General features: G+C 46.3%; 2 protein-coding genes across 2 annotated transcripts in view; one reads left to right on the forward strand and one right to left on the reverse strand.

The window, feature by feature from the left end:
• Positions 1–837: 837 nt before the first annotated feature.
• On the reverse strand, positions 838–13,004 carry LOC135821381 (protein dcd1A-like). Its single transcript, XM_065334453.1, has 10 exons — positions 12,637–13,004; positions 11,740–11,947; positions 10,366–10,537; positions 9,171–9,300; positions 8,572–8,710; positions 7,848–7,956; positions 7,135–7,228; positions 5,705–5,745; positions 3,355–3,456; positions 838–1,857 (listed from the first exon to the last, which is right to left on the reverse strand). Exons 1-10 carry the CDS (start codon positions 12,836–12,838, stop codon positions 1,738–1,740), a joined length of 1,317 nt encoding a protein of 438 aa, XP_065190525.1. The 5' UTR covers positions 12,839–13,004; the 3' UTR covers positions 838–1,737.
• A 7,064-nt stretch (positions 13,005–20,068) lies between these two features.
• LOC135821382 (uncharacterized) overlaps positions 20,069–20,840 on the forward strand; it is a 23,368-nt gene continuing 22,596 nt past the window's right edge. The window contains exon 1 of the mRNA XM_065334454.1: positions 20,069–20,366. The gene's annotated coding sequence lies outside the window, so the exon portion shown is untranslated. The remainder of the gene's footprint in view (positions 20,367–20,840) is intronic.

Here is a 20,840-nt window from a genome sequence, read left to right on the forward strand (position 1 = left end):
TCCCCTTTACACACACTTAGAACACTCCCACCTTTTGCATCGCATCAAATGGCCAACATTATTTTCACGCTTTAAAGTTAAACATATACTCTTCGCGCATTCTCTGCGCCATCGTCCCTCTTTAATCTATCGTTCCAAGCCGGAGAAATCCCACAGGAGTGGAAAGATGCCACCATTACCCCAGTACCCAAGCCTACAGACTCAGTAACACTGTCATCACACAGGCGTTATACAATCGGCGCTTCACATGGAGTGAAAGATCACGATTAGCAAACACATCCTGGAGCGGTCCAAAGGCACGCGAGGCGAGTGACAAACGCCTCGAAACGTCTCCTGCAGAACGTGCATCCGGAGTGATGACAGAACCCAGATAAACGAAGGAGGAAACATTTTCCACCACCTGTCCATGAAGCGGAATGCCAGCAGTGTCGACTGAAGTAACACCAACACCAGCCACCATAAATTTGGTCTTGGGTATACTCACAGTGAGGCCAAATTCAGCAGAAACATCCTGGAACGCCGTCAAAGCCAACACAGCATGCTCCCGCGAACCAACTACAAAGTTTGCATCGTCCGCATACTCAACATCAACAACAGCGGTCTGCTGATAGGTACGGGTTCGTCGTGCCGGGTTGAATAACTGGCCTCCAAGCGATAGTGAAATTGGATGCCAATGTCCGGGTCACGATCAGCGAGAACAGACCGCCAACGTTCAACCACCAGAGCCAGATAGAGGTTAAACACACACACACACACACACACACACACACACACACACACACACACACACACACACACACACACACACACACACGCACACACAATACCCAGTAGATCTACACCATAAGACTTTCTCCATAAATATAATACCATCCGATTCACATTGACCAAATTTAAAATCCTCAGAAATATTTTTTCAGGGGTAAATAAACTTATCCAACGTTGCAACGTGATCATATCTCGACATAGAGAGGCTCCGTGGAAGCCAAACTTTTAAAAATCATCTCTTTAGCACAGCGTTACCAACACCATCATAACAGTCAGCGAAGGCTGCAATCCCAAAATGATAAAAAATATACATCCAAATATCGCCTTTCGGGCTTTTGATATCAGAGAGTAAATCCCCATAACCGATAATAATTGCAGTCGGCAAAAGGAAAAATAATTTATTGCTAAAAATAAAAAATAGAATGAAAATACTTCCAAGTATTAAAGCCATAGGAAATTGTGTCAAACTCATGAAAATTTACAAAGCACACCATGCACCAGGCCAACGCTCCTACAAAGAGAATCTAGCTATTGCATGGCGAAACAGACAGTACCTTCACCTTCCTCTGAGGGCAAAATTGTGAATTTTTCAATTTGCACGTTCGCTTGATTTGGAATGATCAGAAAACCAATACCAACAAATAGCTAGCAGTGTAAATTACTGATTCGTAAAATGTCAGTCGATAATCAATAGCTGGTAAAAACAGAAAACTAACTGATGGAAAACAAAGAATGCACAAATTGCTAGTATCCTTCGACAAAGAGGGACGTAGGGAGAGAGAGAGAGGGAGAGAGAGAGAGAGAGAGAGAGAGAGAGAGAGAGAGAGAGAGAGAGAGACCCACACACACGCACTGAGTGTGTGAGAGAGAGAGGAATGCTGATGAATATTGCATCTGTTTTCCACGCAGCTATGTATAAATATTCCGCTGACAATCACGGCGGCCAGGCTAGCAGTCTAGATCAGCTCTCTAACGGCGTGCCTGGGCAAACAGCTTGGCGGCGTCGAGTTTGACGAACCTACGGTCATATGCGTTCAGATCTCCGGTCTCCTTGCTGCCCTTTGCATTTGATACGTACATGTTCAAGCCCTGTGAATCAATGTGTGTGTGTGTGTGTGTGTGTGTGTGTGTGTGTGTGTGTGTGTGTGTGCATGTGTGCGTGGATGTGTATGTGTGTGCGTGTGTGTGCGTGTGTGTACGTGTGTGTACGTGTGTGTGTGTGAACGTGTGTGTGTGTACGTGTGTATGTATAGGTGTGAGTATGTGTATGTGTACATGAGCACAACACACAAGGGATTAGTGCTAGAAAAAGAACGTGCATCGCTAGTCAATTCAACACACAGTTTGCAAAGACCTGGCCACATATTCAGTGTTACCAACCGCCCGTATTTGTCCGTATTTTTACGGAAATACAGCCATTTGTCCGCAGCACGGAAATGATCCAGATTCTCCCGGAAAATCCAAAAAATACGGTAGCACCAAGAACGGCAGATTCGGTAGTATACAGAGTAGAAGCTGGTCCCTGGATCTACGTAACTCTCCAGAGTGCGCCGCGACTTTATCAGATCTGGGACGCGTCGATCAACGGCGCAATCCGTGATACACGTTTGACATTTTCATGATTATTTTTTGTTTTGTTTCCTCGTGGTGCGCAGGTCGATTTTCACAAGTTGACTGTTGACATCAGTTGAGCGGTTCACTTCACTTTCAATGTTGGATTTCATTTGACGATTATCATAATTATAGTGACTATGGCGGATTCTGACCCGGATTCTGCTTCTGACCTTCGGCCGCTTGTGGGGGCGAAGAAGAAACCGAAGTCCCTTGCCCAATTCAAGGCGACATGGGTGTTGCCACCTGGAATTGCTGCGAGTAAGAAGAAGGGCATTCACTTTGCTTTCTGTAAATACTGCAACATCGATTTTAGCGTCTCCCATGGTGGATTCAACGATGTCACCAGGCACGTGGATAATCAAACCCACAAAAAGAATGCTCGAGTAGTAGCTGGCAATACCAGTTTGGAATCGTTTGGCCCGGTTGTTCGAGACAGCTTGGCGACGAAAGTAATTACTGATGAGATTGCCGTGTCTCTAGGTGACCTTATAATAAGTATTACGAATATGTTTATGCTGGAAATCATTCCGCCCTTGCGGCAATTCATCAAAAACTCGAACGAAAATGACCGAAAAAATGTGGAACATTTGGATGAGGGGATACCAAAAAAAATGGTTGGAGTACGCAACAGAGCAAAATATTCCGCAAAATGAGATCTGGTTGCACGCTTTCCAGGTAGAAGCAGTTGGTAACACTGCATATTTATGTATTTTCCAGGTTCCTTCAGTACTCCTTTTGTTTTCTTTTGTTTTCTCCTTCTTTTTCTCAGTTTTCCCCACCATGGCTGGTTAAAATCGCCCGCATCACATGCGTATTGGCTCTATGTAATCGTGATTGTGGAATAATAATAATAATAATATACTATTTACAGAAAAGGCCGACATGTATTAGAAGGAAACATTGCCACAAACATGACGTGCCACAAAGATTGAACAAGGAGAGCAACGGCTATCGATGTAGCAGGAAACCTACGTGTAAATCATAGACGACGCTAAGGAGATCTCCTGTCTTCACACGACCACCCATGTTGATGATGAGCTCCGGTGTGATCCGACCGTGGTTCTCCCGCAGCACCTGTAAGCAGAGGAACGACGGCAACCGTGACGCAATCTCCCTTGGCGGCATGTCATGTGACCGTAGCTATGCCAATAGCCAATCAGCGGCCTTGAAGACACAGTAGTGTATCTGGTGAAGGTGACCAGTGCCTATGTCTACGGTGCCAGAAGGTTCGGTATCACATTGCTTCCAAATACATGTTACATGTACTGTAAGACCAGATATTTTAACGGCAACGAGAGAGCTTGGAAGCTCAGGCCCTACGCTATGCTTTTTTGCCTTGATGACCTAGACAAAAAAAAGCATAGGGATGTTATAAATAGTGGTGGCCTGCGGAAGCGAAGGCTATAGCTTGTGTGTTTCTGAACATTTAAGTGATGCTAACGCGGATCCGCGAATATTATTATTATTATTTTATGTTATAAATTCTTTTTGCCGTCAGATACGGATAGCGCCAGGCGTGACACAAACAAACAAACACACAAACAAACACCAAATTAAAGCTGTGTGGACCCTGGCTAGCGCCAGACGTTACTTCACTCTAGTCTTCTGCATAGCTACGGGAATTAAAGTGTTTTAAACGATCTCCGGATTTTTGTGGGTTAGCAAGGTGAAATTCTAACGAATTCCGTCTCAAAACCGGCAAATGACTGTACATGTACATATCGTTTTCTACATAACGACTTCAAATGTTAACAAATTTTATTGAAACTCGGATGTTGAGCCATAAATAAATATAGAAAGGAAAAGGACATATGGATACGAGTTAAGTATATAGTATCCAGTTACAGTGATGGACAGTTACTCTTAAACTCGTAACCATATGTCCTTTTCCTTTCTAAATTTTATTGAATTCGTAAAATCGTTAGAATTGAATGTTCGTTAACATTACTGGTCTTGCAGTACACCCATACCTCAGTTATCCTAGTGTCTACCGGACCTCCTTTCAGCGAGCATCCTGAGTAGATATGTTACTACTCTATTGTCACTTTTTGTTGAAATGGTGACGTCGTCGTATGCCATATCTATGGCCTTCCCCATCAAAATGTTTGTGATTTGGAGTTACGGACGTTTCAAAGTTACGGGCAGTACCCGGTCCTGGACCGCTTGGATAAACGAGGTGCGAGTGTACAGTAAGATCGGGCGCCGAAGAACGCAGGGGCTCGAGCGCAGCCTAGGAAAGTTCTTAAAATTTTGATTCTAGCCAGACCGTTCTTATTCACACGCGTACGCGCGCGGCGAGTCGAGTGACGTCATGACGTTTGTCATGTACATGTACATGTACATGTAGTGCAATGACTATGTAGTACTTCTAAACTAGTGGGTGTCGTAAATGGGAATGACTGTACATGTAGCAGTTACTGTTTACACGTGTACATGACATGTACTCACCTCCCATACATGTACAATGTAGATCTACGTGTAAATTCGCAACTTCGTGTAAGTACATGTATGAAAATTTTAAAAGTGTTCTTAAATCTGATAATTCTAGCCTGGACTGTTCTTAAATTTTGCCGGTTTTCCAGCCTGGGTGTTCTTCGGCAAGGTGTTCTTCGGCGCCCGATCTTACTGTAATTGTATAAGTCACACCTTTCTTTCCACAATAATCCCCGAGGAAGGAAGGGGGGGGGGGGGTTATAGGTTCCAATCCAGCATATGATCTATAACCTTTGTTAAAGTGAGTACGGTATTCTTCCATACCGGTATGGAAGAATACCGTACTCACTTTAACAAAGGTTATAGATCATATGCTGGATTGGACTGGAGTATGAGCCGCACTGGAGTATGAGTCGCACTGGAGTATGTGAGCCTAAGCCAGACTTGCTGTCAAGAAATACACACGGTTACCCTACATGCATGCCATGTTTAGGCTGCATCCCTCGTTTGGTTCATCGCTGACAGCTTTGGCTATTCTTTTCGCCAATAGTGAACCATGGACACATCAATCACAGCCCAGCAGTATCTCGATTGCCTACTTCCTTGGCAGCGTCAATGAATCCCTGCTTGAAATGAGTTCCAAAGGTGCTACATTTCGACGGTTACCTCTATTCAGAACGACAGATGAAAAATGAAAAGACTTGAGCAAGAGAGGAATTGCTTGAATTTTTGTCTTCCGCTGGTTCAATATGCGTTGTCCATGCATATGTGCACTGTTGCGGTGTCATGGCCATCGTGGATCATGAGAATAGCCACCATGAACAAAAAAGTACTCCTGACAGAAATTCTACTTTGTATGCATAAACCAGCACCAATACACCATCCTTACCTCATTCCAACATCCGAGGTGCACGCCCCAATACAGAACATCTGTCAGAAGGACAGCGACAGAAAGAGAAAGACAGAAAGGGAGAGAGAGAGAGAAAGATGGAGGGGAGGGGGGGGTAAAGTATACAGAGCAGACAGAATGCATATTATACGCCTGAGTGTTTTTAAAGGAAATGGGAAACTAGCAGCAGAACAGTGGACCAGCAGTGACCGTAACTCCAAGATGTCCGTGTCTGATAGTTATTATAAACTCAACATCTGGTTTAGAGCAGGAGTGTTTGGAGATGGGTTACACTGTTTCTGCCGTGAGTACGCTGAACATGCAGGGCCGTCGGAACCGATGTAGATGGAGAAATGCGCTATCCAATCAACCCGTGATATGTCCAGGACAGGAATGCCCACCGGCGATCTACATGTGCATGGTCCCACCTCTCACACACAGCACTACAGTGGAGACAGGCTAGTTCATGGCAAATCTGAGTTTCATGATCATACTCAGTGCAATTATCAGTCAACAGTCGCGTGATAACTACACTGAGTCTGAACATGAAACTCAGACTTGCTATAAACTAGATTCGTTCCACTGTTGTTGTGTACAATACACGACTTGAGCACTCAAAGCACACTGGGTGATGATAAGAGTACATGAGCCAGCGCACGCGAAAATCGACCTTAGTGACACGCACTTCAAACTGAGAAAACGCACTTCAAACATTCTCTGTTTTCGTGTGATGTGCAATATATCAGGTAAAATGCTCTATCTTCTAAGACCCGTAACTCAAGTTTTACTCAAGATTTTTTCAAACATTTTTTGCATTGAATTCTGCATAAATCCATCTGCCTTTATCCACTGTCATCTCTGTAGTACGATAGGATCTCATTGCTGGATTCTTATCTATCCTTCTTTCTTCTCTTTTTCTATATTCCTTTCTTTTCTTTTCTTGCCGTGGTTGGCTATCACCCCTCTCTCGCACTTTACGTGCCAATTGGTCATGAACCACGAGTTGAGTGAAATAAATAAAATAAATCTCAGTTTCTGAAAATATGTCACTAAGGGTGATTTTCGCATGTGCTGGCTCACATAACCCCTCAAGAGTGTGCAACTCGACTATGGGTGCTGTCCCGACAGAATTTCAAGTTGACGTCATTTTTATGATGCAATGCACTGTACACGGATTATCAGACGAATCCGGATCCGGCGGTGGACCAAAGCCTATCTGATCCTGTGCAAATTAATTATTGCAAAGAAAGACGTGTGCTGCGTTGACACCCATACACATGTTGTGAATCACTGGTCACGGCAAGGAGCCTTGCATCATGAATGATGACGTGAACTTGAAATTCTGTCGGGACACAGGGTATGTGAGAGTTGCACACTCTTGGGGGTTATGTACTTTTGGTGATGATATTCTCTTTCTTCTGTGTTCTCACCTGTCATGGTGTACTGGTTGTAGCAGACGTCGTCGCAGTGCTCCCGGTTAAAACGCGTCTCGTTCACCAGCGTGATGTTCTTGTCTGTGTACACCTGGGTAGAGGGGCACGTGAACACACGTACACATGTACAATGCGGGATAACAGACGTGTGTATACTAGAATAATACATTTACGTACGCGCACCCACAAAAATCAAATTTAATATGGTTGTCTTGACTTCAAACCAACGTGGAAACTGTACCACGGAAGCCCGACAAAGCGAGTGGTCCAAGGTCTCATCTTCCGTTCCCGTCACGTAGCGCAGAACATGGCCGATGTAATGCTCACTGCTAGTTGTCCTCCTCCTTCTCCTCCTGCTGTTCTCCATTTGAATGACCAACTTACATCCCCAGGGGCAGATCCAGAGACCTCTACAGTGGGGAGGGGGGAGGCAGAGAACTCCAAAGGGGGGAGGGCAGAGAACTCTACAGGGGGGGGAGTCCAGAGAACTGTACAGGGGAGTGGGGGGGGGGGGGGGGGTCCAGTTTAGCCAAAACTGAATAGCTGATAAATGTACATGCACTATACCGATTATAGTTTGCAGTTTGCAGTGGTATATTTGCTAAATTTAGGGGGTTCTGCCTAACCCACGGAACCCCTTGGATCCGCCCCTGCCCCTCCCCTCCCTGCCTCCTGGTAATAGCAGACCTTAATAAAACTGGCTAGCATACCTTTGCAGTTGAGGCAGAGTACTGGAAAATTCGGAAGTCTCTCTCCGCTCCGGCCCCGGCACCGACGCCCAGCCAAATAGAGCAGGTGCGGTGGGCAGTCATTATTCGCCTGGCGGAACAGGACATTGAGAAACAGCCACATGCACACAGACAAATTCTCAAACGTAGTGAGAGCGGAGACGGCTAAAATATCACCACTGCCCAGGGGTTGTGCCAGTGATATCATTGTTCGCTCTTTGTATGGAGTGGCAAACCAGCAAATGACATCATCAATTCATCACACATTCTTTGTAAGGATGTATGGAGTGGCAAGCTAGCACATTACATCATCCCTCTGCTTTGTATGGAGTGGCAATCTAGAAAATGACATCATCAATACGCTTTGCATGGAGCAGTATACATATACAGCTGTTGTCACGACGCTACTTCGCACAGTACTAGTGCAAATAAGTATTTATTGAAAATTTAATAAATAATAAGTGAGAATGATGTCATAACGTGATTTCAACCGTAAGAATTCTCAATCAGGTCAGTGTGCTAGACGCTGGATTCCATATTCAACGAATCAATTTGAAGACCCAAAGACGCACACGCACGCACGCATACCCCCCCCCCCCCCCCAAACACACACATAAAGTAAGATACACACACACACACACACACACACACACACACACACACACACACACACACACACACACAGGCAGAATAGACAACACCGTACTTAGTAGCTTGGTCGATATTGGTGTCAAATTGCAGCACGTCACGCATCAGAAGGTTGAAGGGGATGCCCGAGCGGGACTCAGTGCCAAACGGAATGTCGGAAACCTTCTCAGAGATTCCCATTCCTGCCGACGACATACCTGGTAAACACAGGGGCACGACAAGCAGGGGACAGAACACGGGATTACATGTAACATAGTTAGTGACACCTGCACTCCTGCATTGAGCAAGAATGAACTGGAGAGAAAGTCTGTCTTTAGAGGACAATTGTCTCCAGAGGTCATCTGTCTTGAGAGAGCACCTGCCTTGTTGACTGCCAGTACCTGTCTTGACAGAACACCTGTCTTGATACATTACCTGTCTTAAAACACCACCTATTTTGAGAAGCCATCTGTCTTTAGAGACTGGTGATCAGCTGACTACCTGTCTAGCAGAGACCACCTGTCTAGCAGAGACCACTTGTCTAGCAGAGACCACTTGTCTAGCAGAGACCACCTGTGGTGAGGGTGGAAGGGTTGTAGCCAAACTTTCTCTTTCTGTGAAATTATCAACAATGCCGAATGGCCCCGTAGAAGATAACAATAATGCTGTCTAACATACCCGCAATGCCTGTGAGAAAGCCTGCCCAGCCTACACTGGCAAACGCATGGCCGTTGACTGACGGATGGTAGACCGTCACGACCGGGTAGTCTTGCAGGATAGAGTCCGTGCCAAAGTCAAGAGCTCTGAGCTGCACACGATCATGCACATAATTATACAGGCATGCATGCATACGCGCAAGCAAACATGTCCACACACATACACACACACACACACACACACACATACACACACACACACACACACACACACATAAACACACACACACACACACAAACACACAGCCATGTGCAAAGAGTGCTCAGCACGGCGACACGGAGCTTTCTGCTCGTCTGTTGATTGACAACACATTACTGTGAAGATGGAGTTGAAAAACATTTGCCTGGTGCCTAGTGCCTAGTGGCTAGTGGCTAGTGCCTAGTGGCTAGTGGCTAGTGCCTAGTGGCTAGTGCCTAGTGCCTAGTGGCTAGTGCCTAGTGACTAGTGGCGGCGGACACGTTGCGGTCACCACGGTTTAGACTGCACCACTCTTTGCCCTGGGTACCCTGTGAATTTATAAAAGGCACTGATTTGGGCTCTAAATTTCGAAATTTGTCAGAGAACACCCACCAACCCCACATGTATATTGTAACTGTACTTCACGTGGTAGACTGTAACACCCTAAAACACCCTCCGACGCCCCTGCCCCCTGCCCCCTGCCCCCTGCCCCCTTTCCTGTAATGTGCAGGCACTGCAGGGTGCAACGGGAGAACGTCACATCCTGTGTCGAACCCGTTGAAATCACAATCTCCAACATATGCATGATGGCTACGTTGTTGTACGCAACCCTGCTTTGGGTTCAACTGTCTACTAGTCACTGTGCACTGTATGCCAGTGTAACCCATTAAAGTATACCCTGCGATGCTAACAGAAATCCCATCCGAAGTGCAAAACTGTGGCCCAGGACCGGTTCTGACTACATATCTGTACTTGAACATGTGCTCGTCCAGCTGCATACGTACCACTTCCAGGACGTCGAGGGCCGTGCGAGTTGAGGGCGCTAACTATGCGCTTTGGGTCGAATTTCACCAAGCACAACCGTACTCTCCCTAACATGACACATATTGGCTGGGTCCACTTCAGCGCACATGCCCATACAGAATCGGTATGTGACCCTGACATCATCAATGCCTACCTCATCACCATAGTTACTAACCTGTAACAGACCCGTGGCATCCGTGAGGGCACCTCCCCAAGCACCCATCATGGAACAAGATGCTTTGATCAGCTCGGGTAACATGTGCATCTGCAGTACAGTCTTGTATTCGATGCCTGTAGCATCCGCCAGGCCGTGCATCTCTTCGAAGAAATATTCTGGAGTGTACGGTCTGGTGTGGTAAAGATGGCAACACACACACAAGTCAAACCGTGATTAGCTAAATGAGTGTGTATGTGTACGTGTGTGTGTGGGGAAGGGAGGGGGGGGGGGGGGGGGGGGAGTACATGATGATGATGATGATGTGTGTGTGTGTGTGTGTGTGTGTGTGTGTGTGTGTGTGTGTGTGTGTGTGTGTGTGTGTGTGTGTGTGTGTGTGTGTGTGTGTGTGTGTGCGAGCAGGCGTGCATGTACGTGTGTGTGTGTGTGTGTGTGTGTGTGTGTGTGTGTGTGCGAGCAGGCGTGCATGTACGTGTGTGTGTGTGTGTGTGTGTGTGTGTGTGTGTGCGAGCAGGCGTGCATGTACGTGTGTGTGTGCGTGCGTGTGTGTGTGTGTGCGAGCAGGCGTGCATGTACGTGTGCGTGTGTGTGTGTGTGTGTGTGTGTGTGTGTGTGTGTGTGTGTGTGTGTGTGTGTGTGTGTGTGTGTGTGTGTGTGTGTGTGTGTGTGTGTGTGTGTGTGTGTGTGCATATGTCCGTCTTCTTGCATATCTACATGTGGCTGTGCAGAAATCTCTGAATTTTCCCGCTAAACATGCGCTGGTAGATGTGTTAAACAACTGCAAATCAAAATGTTCAATAAAAATATAATTATGCCTGTTGTGTCTACCTCCAACCCGGCCCTATCTACGTTTCTTCCCAGGCACATAGCTCTTGTATGGTCAATGTGCTCTAGTCACCTCACCAGCAAACGGTCGTCATAGGTACGAAACAAAAAGTTTAAAAAAACATGGCGACTATGAGTGTACGATGCTACCGTGGCTACAAAGGTGCGTTCTACACCCCTGCTTGCCGCACGCGTATCAGCCAGTCCATGTCCCAGTGGCTGCATGCATACAGTATTGTCGGGCGCCGAAGAACGTGGGGGTCAGGGTTCTAGCCTGGCCCGTTCTTATTTTAGTGAACGCAGCAGTTTCGTTCTTATTCGATGATACAGTCATGCATGTACATACTCGGACATTTATACTTTTGAGCGTACATTATAGTGTACATTACGGCTTCCGTTCTTATCTGCAAAAATCCAGCCTGAACCGTTCTTAAATATTGTTGAAATTCTAGCCTGGCCGTGCTTCGGCGCTTCGCTCTTTGGCGCCCATGCTGTAGGTACACATGATGCAGCCACACGTACCTACAACTTCTTCCCGTGATCGCTCACCTTGTCATGACGGCAGTAGCATCCAGCGCTGCCTCCAGACCGACTCTCTCGATCCACTCCGCCATCTTCTTGGGCAAGAACTTGATGTACTCTCCGATCTGTGCCTCGGCGTACGCCAAGTAGCCCGTCACCACGGCATTGGCCTGTGGACCCAGAAGCTGTCCATGGGCATAACCCATCTGGTACGCTGTGCCGTATACGTGCAGGACTGAAGGTGGCGGGGCACACAGTCATTGACACAAGTGCACAATTGAATTATTTGGTTAGAGAGGGGGGGGGGGGGGTGAAAATGAGAAATGTCTGAGGAATTTCACTCGGATACTGAGCCAATAAATATAATCAAAAATAGAAGAACTGACATGGAAACGAGTGGTGAAGCAACTATCCACGACTGTAACAAGATAATAAGCAGCTAGAAAGTGCCTCAGGTTGTTGAATGTCTCAGTAACATTTCAGTTTTATGCCCTGTTATCGCACTTTCTGATTGCTTACTATCTTGTTAGTCGTGGATAGTTGCTTCAAAACTCATTTCCGTCTGTTTCCCATGCCCCCCCCCCCCCCCAGACGCAGATGTGACACTGTTCTGTTCAGTGCCCCCAGTCACCCAGGGCCTCTCCGTTTTGCTCTCACACTGCACTGAGCAGCTGCTGCAGTCTGTTGGCCAACGTCAGTGGCCAAACACAGACCACAATAACAGACATATATGTACCAAAGGAGTGCATGTGCCTTAGGCTTAGTAGCTACTACTGTTAATCGCTTCGGGGACTTTATTTGTTTTGTTTCTGTATTTGTATCTATGGATTCTCCACAGGCCTTAGCCTAAACCGAGCGAGTCTCCGTAATGCCTAATGGAGTGCCAGTGACGGAGTTTTCACCGTCGTGCAGCTTTTTCCTTACCATGGAACTGATCCTCGCCGTCTCCGACCACGTACAGCGATCCATTGGTGGTCTTGTTGATCAGGCGTGGCTCTCCAGTCCACACAGGCAGTGTATTAGCCTTGCCGGAGCACTGTTCGGGGCGAGGTGTTTGCGCCACAATCACTACTCCCTGCACGCACAGTGCGAGCAACGCTAGCTGACAAACTCCGAGGAATGACATTTTTTCTTCACCGAGTCTCGGACTCACATAGAGAGACAGAGACAGAGATGGAGACGGCCGACAAGCTTGTTGCAGTCTGTGGCTCGGAACTAGTGCTCGGCCTGTAGAAGAGCGTAGTCTAGTCTCCGACCGTCGACCCTAGACTAGTTTGGTGCAGAAGGAGAAAAAAAGGTGCCATCAGTTTTTGAATAATGATGAAAGCTCCGTGACATCATGTATCAACGTGATCATTGTCACCTGATCACCATGATCACTGCAAAGAAAGAGATGGCAGCTGCGAAGCAGGGAGTAGGTCAATGATTTTGTACTACAGTACTCCCTCCTTCGAACTGCCATTCGTCTTCCATACATGCATACTCGTAGTTGTACAATGTCATGTACATGTGATTAGGTTTGAGGTTACCATGGTTACTGTTTGACAGACCTATAATTATAGGCGACTCTGTAGTCGTAGTCAAAACAGGTTATTCAAACAATACGACATGGAAAGAAGGAAGGAAACCAAAGATACAACTATTACTTACAAGGATGACGATGAAATAAAAAGAAAAAAATTGAAAACAGTCTAATCCAAAGAAGTAAAAAGACAGTAAAAAAGTAACACAGTACTTACGGTAGTAGTACGTATTTCACTTTTACAGAACTAAACCTGAAAATGAAGTTAAAAAAAGGTTTGTGCATGAGGAACGGTTAGTTTCTTGGTTGGATGAAAGCAAATCAGCACGCGAAGCACAGAAGCCATAATGGTTTCCATTGTTACACACTCTAGTTCTACATTCATGCTACATGTACAAGTATGTTGAAAGCCAATTGCACTATACATGTACATGTACATGTAACTTAACTGTGAATGAGAGAGAGGGGTGGGGGGGGGCATATTCAGTAATGATACACACAAATAATCATCAGCACACGAGGCACAGAAGCCATATCATTTTTCGACTAGGCCTTTCACTCCATTACTCTTCAGGTCGAATACAATGGTGATTAACAAGGTAGTAAGCAAGGATTTGCTTACTACATTGTATTCGACCTGAAGAGTAATGAAATCAAAGGCCAAGTCGAAAAATTATGGCTTCTGTGCTTCGTGTGCTGATTTGCTTTCCTCCAACCAAAAATCTATTTAAAACTAATCAAAAAACTAAAGGGCTTGAAAGCCCAGGACTCCAGGAGCAATCGCTATGCTTTGGTTTTACCTACATGTAAGTCGTCATGATTGTGTGTTGTTCGAACTGATAGGAATGTTTATACAAAAGAGAAAGACACTGACCGACGGTACTGACGTTCTACAACTAACTGGCTAACAGCTCTAGCACATCTTGGATGCACACTCCAGCAGCCTTCCAACTCGGAAAGTTCTAAGTTATAGAAATAACATAATTATTATTAAAGGAGTGGAAGGTGAGCGCAACCAAGATGAGCACGAGCTGAAAGTCTCAGCTGTGAAGGACGTTGGCGGATGTTCAAGCATGTCGATGACGATACTGGCAAGACCATTGGACAATACGGTCAAACCACGACCACTCCTTATGTTATTTCTATAACTAAGAACCTTCCAAGTTGGAAGGTTGCTGGTGTGCGCATCCAAGTTGTGCTAGAGCCGTTAGCCAGTTAGTTGCAGAACGTCAGTACCGTCGGTCAGTGTCGTGTAATGTTATCGCATGAGCTGATTGTTTAGTAACTAGTGGTGTTAGTGGACAGTATAGCGTAACTAACTTGTTGTTCCTTGGTTTTTCTCTTTTGTATAAATTAAACCTTGGCTCTCCATCTGAGTCCATTGATAGAAATGTCTTTGCAATACGATTTTGACGTGAGCATAATTTATTATGTTTTTGTATAGCAAAAACATTTCATTTTTCTATCCTTTGTAACCTTGGTTTGAACCGGCACTATCGCCCTGCATGCATTCCTTTGATACACTTCGCATACATACACATTCTACCAAGCTGCTTCACGTTGTGATCCTGCAGTTGAAAGCTATATCAACATGTAGCCAGCAGTTGCAACTTGATGCCTCTGCACATCAGATCACACCCATCCACATTCCTCCAGCCAATGTCCGTTTTCAACTAGCAGCGCTGAATCCGCCCAAGGCCATTGGCCCCGACGGCATATCAGCTACAGTCCTCAAGGAATACCACAGGGAGCTGGCAGAGCCTGCTGCTCGCTTGTTCTCTTGCTGCTTCAGAGCAGGGGTCCAGCCAGCTTCCTGGCAACTAGTCCACGCGTCCCCCATCAACAAGAAGTTCTCCGAGTCAATTGTTTCGAATTATCGACCTGTGTCTCTCCTCAGCATCCTGTCAAAAGTAATGGAGAATAGTCCCCTCTCAACCTACCCCACCCCCCCCCCCCCCCAGGCATATGCGGATAATGCTGGCAGAAAAATTGGCAGAATTCGGTACTTTTTCTGGTAAGTAAGTTAACTGTTTCATGCATGTTTGGTATGTGGAAAAAGAAATGGAGCAGAATTCGAGGAATTGCCCGCCATAAGGTTTGTATGGTTCTGCCATTTTCACTGCTTTTCGACCAGAATCTGCCACCTTTTCGAGCAATATCCGCACACCCCTATCCCTCCCCCCATCCCCGATAGGTGTTTGTATTTGTATTTTATTGCCTTTCAAGGATTACCCAAAGGCTCTAGGCTTTGCCTTTGGGTAATCCTGAAATAAAGATTATTATGAATTTATCATTATGAGGAGAGGCAACGAAAGGTACGTATGATTGTGTTCATAACAGCTCCATTCTGCAATTTTCCTTGTGTCTTCCTGATTGTTGGCGTGTCACATGTGACAATCACATCCTGTTGCGGGATCATGTTGGCGTGTCACATGTGACAATCACATCCTGTTGTTGTTGTTGTTGTTGTTGTTGTTGTTGTTGTTGTTGTTGTTGTTGTTGTTGTTGTTGTTGTTGTTGTTGTTGTTGTTGTTGTTGTTGTTGTTGTTGTTGTTGTTGTTGTTGTTGTTGTTGTTGTTGTTGTATATTTTAATTCGCAAACCAAACGGGCAGATCTGCCCAATGAAAAGGTGGCGAACGCAGATAGAAAGCAGGAATTAATGAAATTGGGGAGGGATGTAATAAGGATAGAGGTGGAGAAAACTAAGCCAGCTGATCATCAAACAGGACGTTTGGTACTCTAAGTACTAAGGGTGTGCGGGATCATGCTGGCGCGGAACTGGCGGAGCGTGGATATGGCACGTATATCGCTGGGTAAGGTGTTCCACAGCTGGGCGCCCCGGAACGCGAGGCAACCCTTGCCGAACCTGGTACATGGTGCAAACTGGCGGTTGGCGCAGACCCATGGTGGAGTGCAACCTAGTTGGGCCAGCTGACGAAGGAACTAGGAGGGCTTGCAGATCAGAACTTGCGTGCCCATTCCGAGCCCTCCAGACCAGAACGATGAACTTCTGCTTGAATATCTCGGATTCTCTGTTGGTGTCCAATTTCAGCAGGGGGGTGCGCGCGGAGGTGTGATGCGAGAGTCCGAAAACCGCCCTTGCCGCCCGATTCTGCATGACTTGTAGCCGATCCGGTTGGCAGTAAGAAGTGGGGAAAACGCATTGGATCCGTACATCAGGTCAGACATGATGATCGCTTTAAAGTAGAGAACTCGGCTCTGATGAGTCAAGCAGCGACGCAACCTCCATAGTGCTCCGATCCTCTGCCTCTGGGCCAGTCGAGCGGTGCAGCGATCAACATGGGGCGTCCACGACAGATCCGAGTCGAGGAGCACTCCAAGATACCTGGCCGCAGTAACGACAGGAATCGGCGTTTCATGAAAGTTTACATTGATCGTGTGCTGGGGCTGCTGAGGCTGCCTGTTGGGGTATACAGGGATCACTTGGCTCTTGGCTGCATTCAAAATGAGACCACGGGGTCTGCAACCAGTCAGCAAGTGCAGAAACAGAGGCCCGGGCCGATAGCGTAGCAGATACCGTGTCGAGGGATGTGCTGCTGCTGATCAGCGCGATGTCATCGGCAAATTGAACCGATGAAGACTGGTTAGCTGTGGTTGGAACTTCGCGGGTGTAGATACTGAAAAGGATCGGTCCCAGAACAGAACCTTGTGGCACGCCACAGGATGGTTCAGAAATGGTACTCTGATCCCGTCCAATACAGATACGCTGAGTACGGTCCGACAGATAGGAAAAAACCACTTTAGGGCTGTCCCTGTTATGCCGATATCAAATAGGTCCTGGAGTAGCCGTTCATGACGAACCTTGTCGAATGCCTTTGACATAATGAAGGCATATGCCAGTACACAAACGCTTGTCCCGTGCAATAAGAATACGATTTAGCATAAGTACCAGGGCATCCTCCGTTGAGTGGCCTGCGCGGAAGGCAAACTGAGTTGTGGGAAGGGTACCAGATATGTCCAGAAACTGGGCTAGCTTCTTTTGTACGACTTTCTCCAAGAGTTCCTCTTTTTTTTGATTGATTTTTATTTCACGGATCCTCCAGAGGCAAATAGATGCCTATCGAAGGGAGTCTCCTAATGTATAATGTAAGTATGGAAATTGAGAAAGTATGTTCGTAAGGGAGAAGAGGTAGAAGATACATTAGAATATACATGTACATGTACATGTAGAGTACAAAAGAAGTAAATTCAGTACTTTGCACCAGTTATCGCCTTCTCACTCACCCTAATATTTAATACCTCTTTGTGCACTGCTGTGTTCCCGACACAATTCAAGTTGGCTAATGTCACGCCGATATTGAAATCCCGTAAGGGCGATCCTACTTCTCCTTCGAACTATCGTCCTGTGTCACTCACGTCGATTCTGGCTAAGACTCTGGAACGCCTAGTTCTAAATCAGGTATGTGACAGTTTGACCATCGAAAATCACCTCCACGATCACCAATTTGGGTTCCGACCAGCTCGTTCCACGACACAACTGCTCACACTTGCTGTAAATGATTGGAAACTGGCCCAGGACCGCGGAGAGACTACCAGTGTAGCCTTTGTCGACCTCAGCAAGGCGTTTGATCGCGTCCAGCATCAACAGTTACTCGTTGCGCTCCATGGCATGGGTGTTCATGCAAGCGCCCTGCGTTGGTTTGCGTCGTACCTCGCCGGGAGATCTCAGCGTGTCGTCACGCAAGCCAGCCAGTCTTCAAGTCTTGCAGTGTCTCGAGGAGTTCCTCAGGGAAGTATTTTAGGCCCTACCCTCTTTAATGTCTACCTGAGGGACCTTCCCCGGCTTGCGGAGACAGCGGGTTCAAAACTACTGATGTTCGCAGATGACAAGACAGTCTACTCTAGTGATCCGTCGAAGGCGCGTTCCGAAGCCAAGTTGTCATCGGCACTGGAGATACTAAACCACCACCTTGGCTCCATTGGTATGCAGATAAATACCGACAAAACCGTTGTCATGCAAATCCATCCCAAACGTGCCACAGGGAGTCAGCAACAACAACAAAGGCAACAACTGCAAATCACCTTGTCAAATGTTACGCTAGGGGAAGTGGAAAGCACCAGATGCTTAGGAGTCGTTGTTGACAATAAGCTGTCCTTTGACCAACACATTAACAATGTCGTCCGGAAAGCCTCACGGAAGATCGGTGTACTGCGTCGATCTTTCCGCCAGATGAACCTGTTTGCCCGCCGTACTTTCGTTGTCGGTGTTATTCAGCCTGATCTAGAATATGCTCTCCCTGTATACCTTTCGTTTATATCCGCTAAAAATAGAAACAAGCTAGCCTCACTCCACCGGCGCGCTGTACGAGTTGCTTGTGGCGCATCACCCCAAGCTAATATCACGCCACTTCTTCACCACCTCAATGTTTCCTCTTTCCAATATCGATCAGTATTTTTGTTCCTTGTATTCATTTTCCACTGTTACTGTATTAAGCCGGCTGTTTGCTTGCAGTCCCTCTTTCCCATCTGTACGTCTACCCGAACTACTCGCGGCTCTACAACTCATAACATGAGTATCAATCGCTATAGATCTACATGTATGTCTGGCTTTCTGTCCTTTTCAAGTAAATCGGCTCTTGTTTGGAATTATTTACCAGACGACCTGAAGTCCTGCACTACTATCGCAGATTTCCGCGTCAAATTGGCTATTTGGCTAAAAGACAGCTTAACTCTTAATCATTGTTGTGATTTGCTTTCAAGCAATGTGCATAATCAGTAACTTGGTGTTGCTGTTTTTGTTTTTTTTGTTTTTTTTTTGGGGCCTTCTATTCGGTACTCTTTGTAGTTGTACTTCTGTACTGTTAAGCTATCCGAATTCAAATAAACATTAAAAAAAAAAAAAAAAAACTTCGGGTAGTACATTGCATGCTAATCATAATGAGAATTGGAAAAGCAGCATTGCGGACTACTTTAACTGACATATTCCCTGTAACAAGACGGCAACGTCTGTAGGGCCTTCCCTATCAAAATAATAAATTCTACTACTACTACTACTACTACATACCGGTATACACAAACTATTGAAATTATCATACATGTGGTTACTACGCCACTGGTTTAATAATAGCCTAGACACAAAAGTCAGGAATACCTTTCAAAGAAAACATAGATTGCGAATGATACCGACGAACAGCAATACTAAATTTCGCTGTTGTAAAGAGTGAACGAATATCTTCAGGAAGCTTATTCCAAGCAACACTCAAAGAAAAAAGGGTTGATTTACGAAAGTAGGTGCCAGCTTTAGGAAGAATTATGGATGAGGGGTGACGACTGCTTTGGGAAGAGGGTAGCTGGAAGTGAGACAACAAGCCACAAGGAAGGGTATTGGGAGAATACATGGTGGAAATAGACAAGGCCAAGAATCTGCCGTCGCCATGCTAAAGATTCCCAAGAGGACAGAACATTGAGGTCTTCTTTGGAAGTCGTCCAGTCAGGCCGACGCTCTGATGAGCGAGGAGTAACCCTACACTGAGCAGTGAGCTGCTAGCAAGAGTGCCCAGTGTCGCAGTGATCTGTAGTGAACCGGTAGATCTGGTAGATTCTACCCCTCTCGAGTCTCTTGTCTTGCACTGTTGCAGCTATGCGCTACAGACTACAGAACAGACTGTCAATCGTGAAAGCCACCCCCGAAACGTGTCACAAAAAAACTGGACCCTATAAGTGCATCCAAAGCCGTTATTTGTCGTTAGATTTTAACTTCTGACGGCCACGTATGGGGGGGGGGGGGCGGCGGCCCGGGAGATGGCCGCGGCGTTGGCCCGAAACTCGAAGTCGAAACTCGTACAGTCGTAGTCGAGGAGCCGAAAAAGCAGAAACAGAAAAGATCGAAGAGCAGACTCGAAACTGTTACTTCTGAAGCAGAGAAAGAAACGTGAAAGACGTCATCACATCCACTACCCGCTTCGGCTGCTAGCTAGCACAAGGAGGATGACATTGCTCTGGAATCAAACTTTTGGAATCGTGATTTCTGGATCGATACGCCGCGATGTGCTCGTGATCTTGGGCTGTTGAAACGTAGCATTCGGTATTCGCAGCCTGCATACACGTGTCATTCAAGCGGTGGCGTTTGTCCATCTTGCATGCCGCGCCACAGGATTCAACAACTATCTGGTGAGTGATATGAGGTTTTGGAAAGGCCATCGCATGAAAGTCAGCAGCCTTTGGAGAAATTTGTTTTGGCAAAGTGTTTGAATGAATTATGTCTGAGAAATTGAGAATCCTGAAGATTTACGTAACTCACGGGTGTGTCTGGCACACAGGACGTACAAGGGAGAACTGTTTATTTCCGGGGCGCTTGTTCAAGATCCAGGACTCAAGGACTAGAAGTAGTGCAAGCATGTGTGTTTCTGCTTATGCGAATGCCACAGGTTTGTTTACTTATTAAGGGTGTTGTGTGGAGTGACACATCTGTGTAAGTTTTGATCGCACTCCACGCGAAGTGCAGTTCTGGCCAGAGAAATCCAACCTCACAATAAAGCAGCGCCGCGTTCGATTGTACAGATCAGTATGTGTAGTGCTAGGGCTGCACAGCGCCCGGTGCAATTTTATTCATGAGGTTGGATTTCTGTGGCCAGTACTGTAGTC

This window comes from Sycon ciliatum, chromosome 7 (assembly GCF_964019385.1).
Source record: "Sycon ciliatum chromosome 7, ocSycCili1.1, whole genome shotgun sequence".
Taxonomy (NCBI): domain Eukaryota; kingdom Metazoa; phylum Porifera; class Calcarea; order Leucosolenida; family Sycettidae; genus Sycon; species Sycon ciliatum.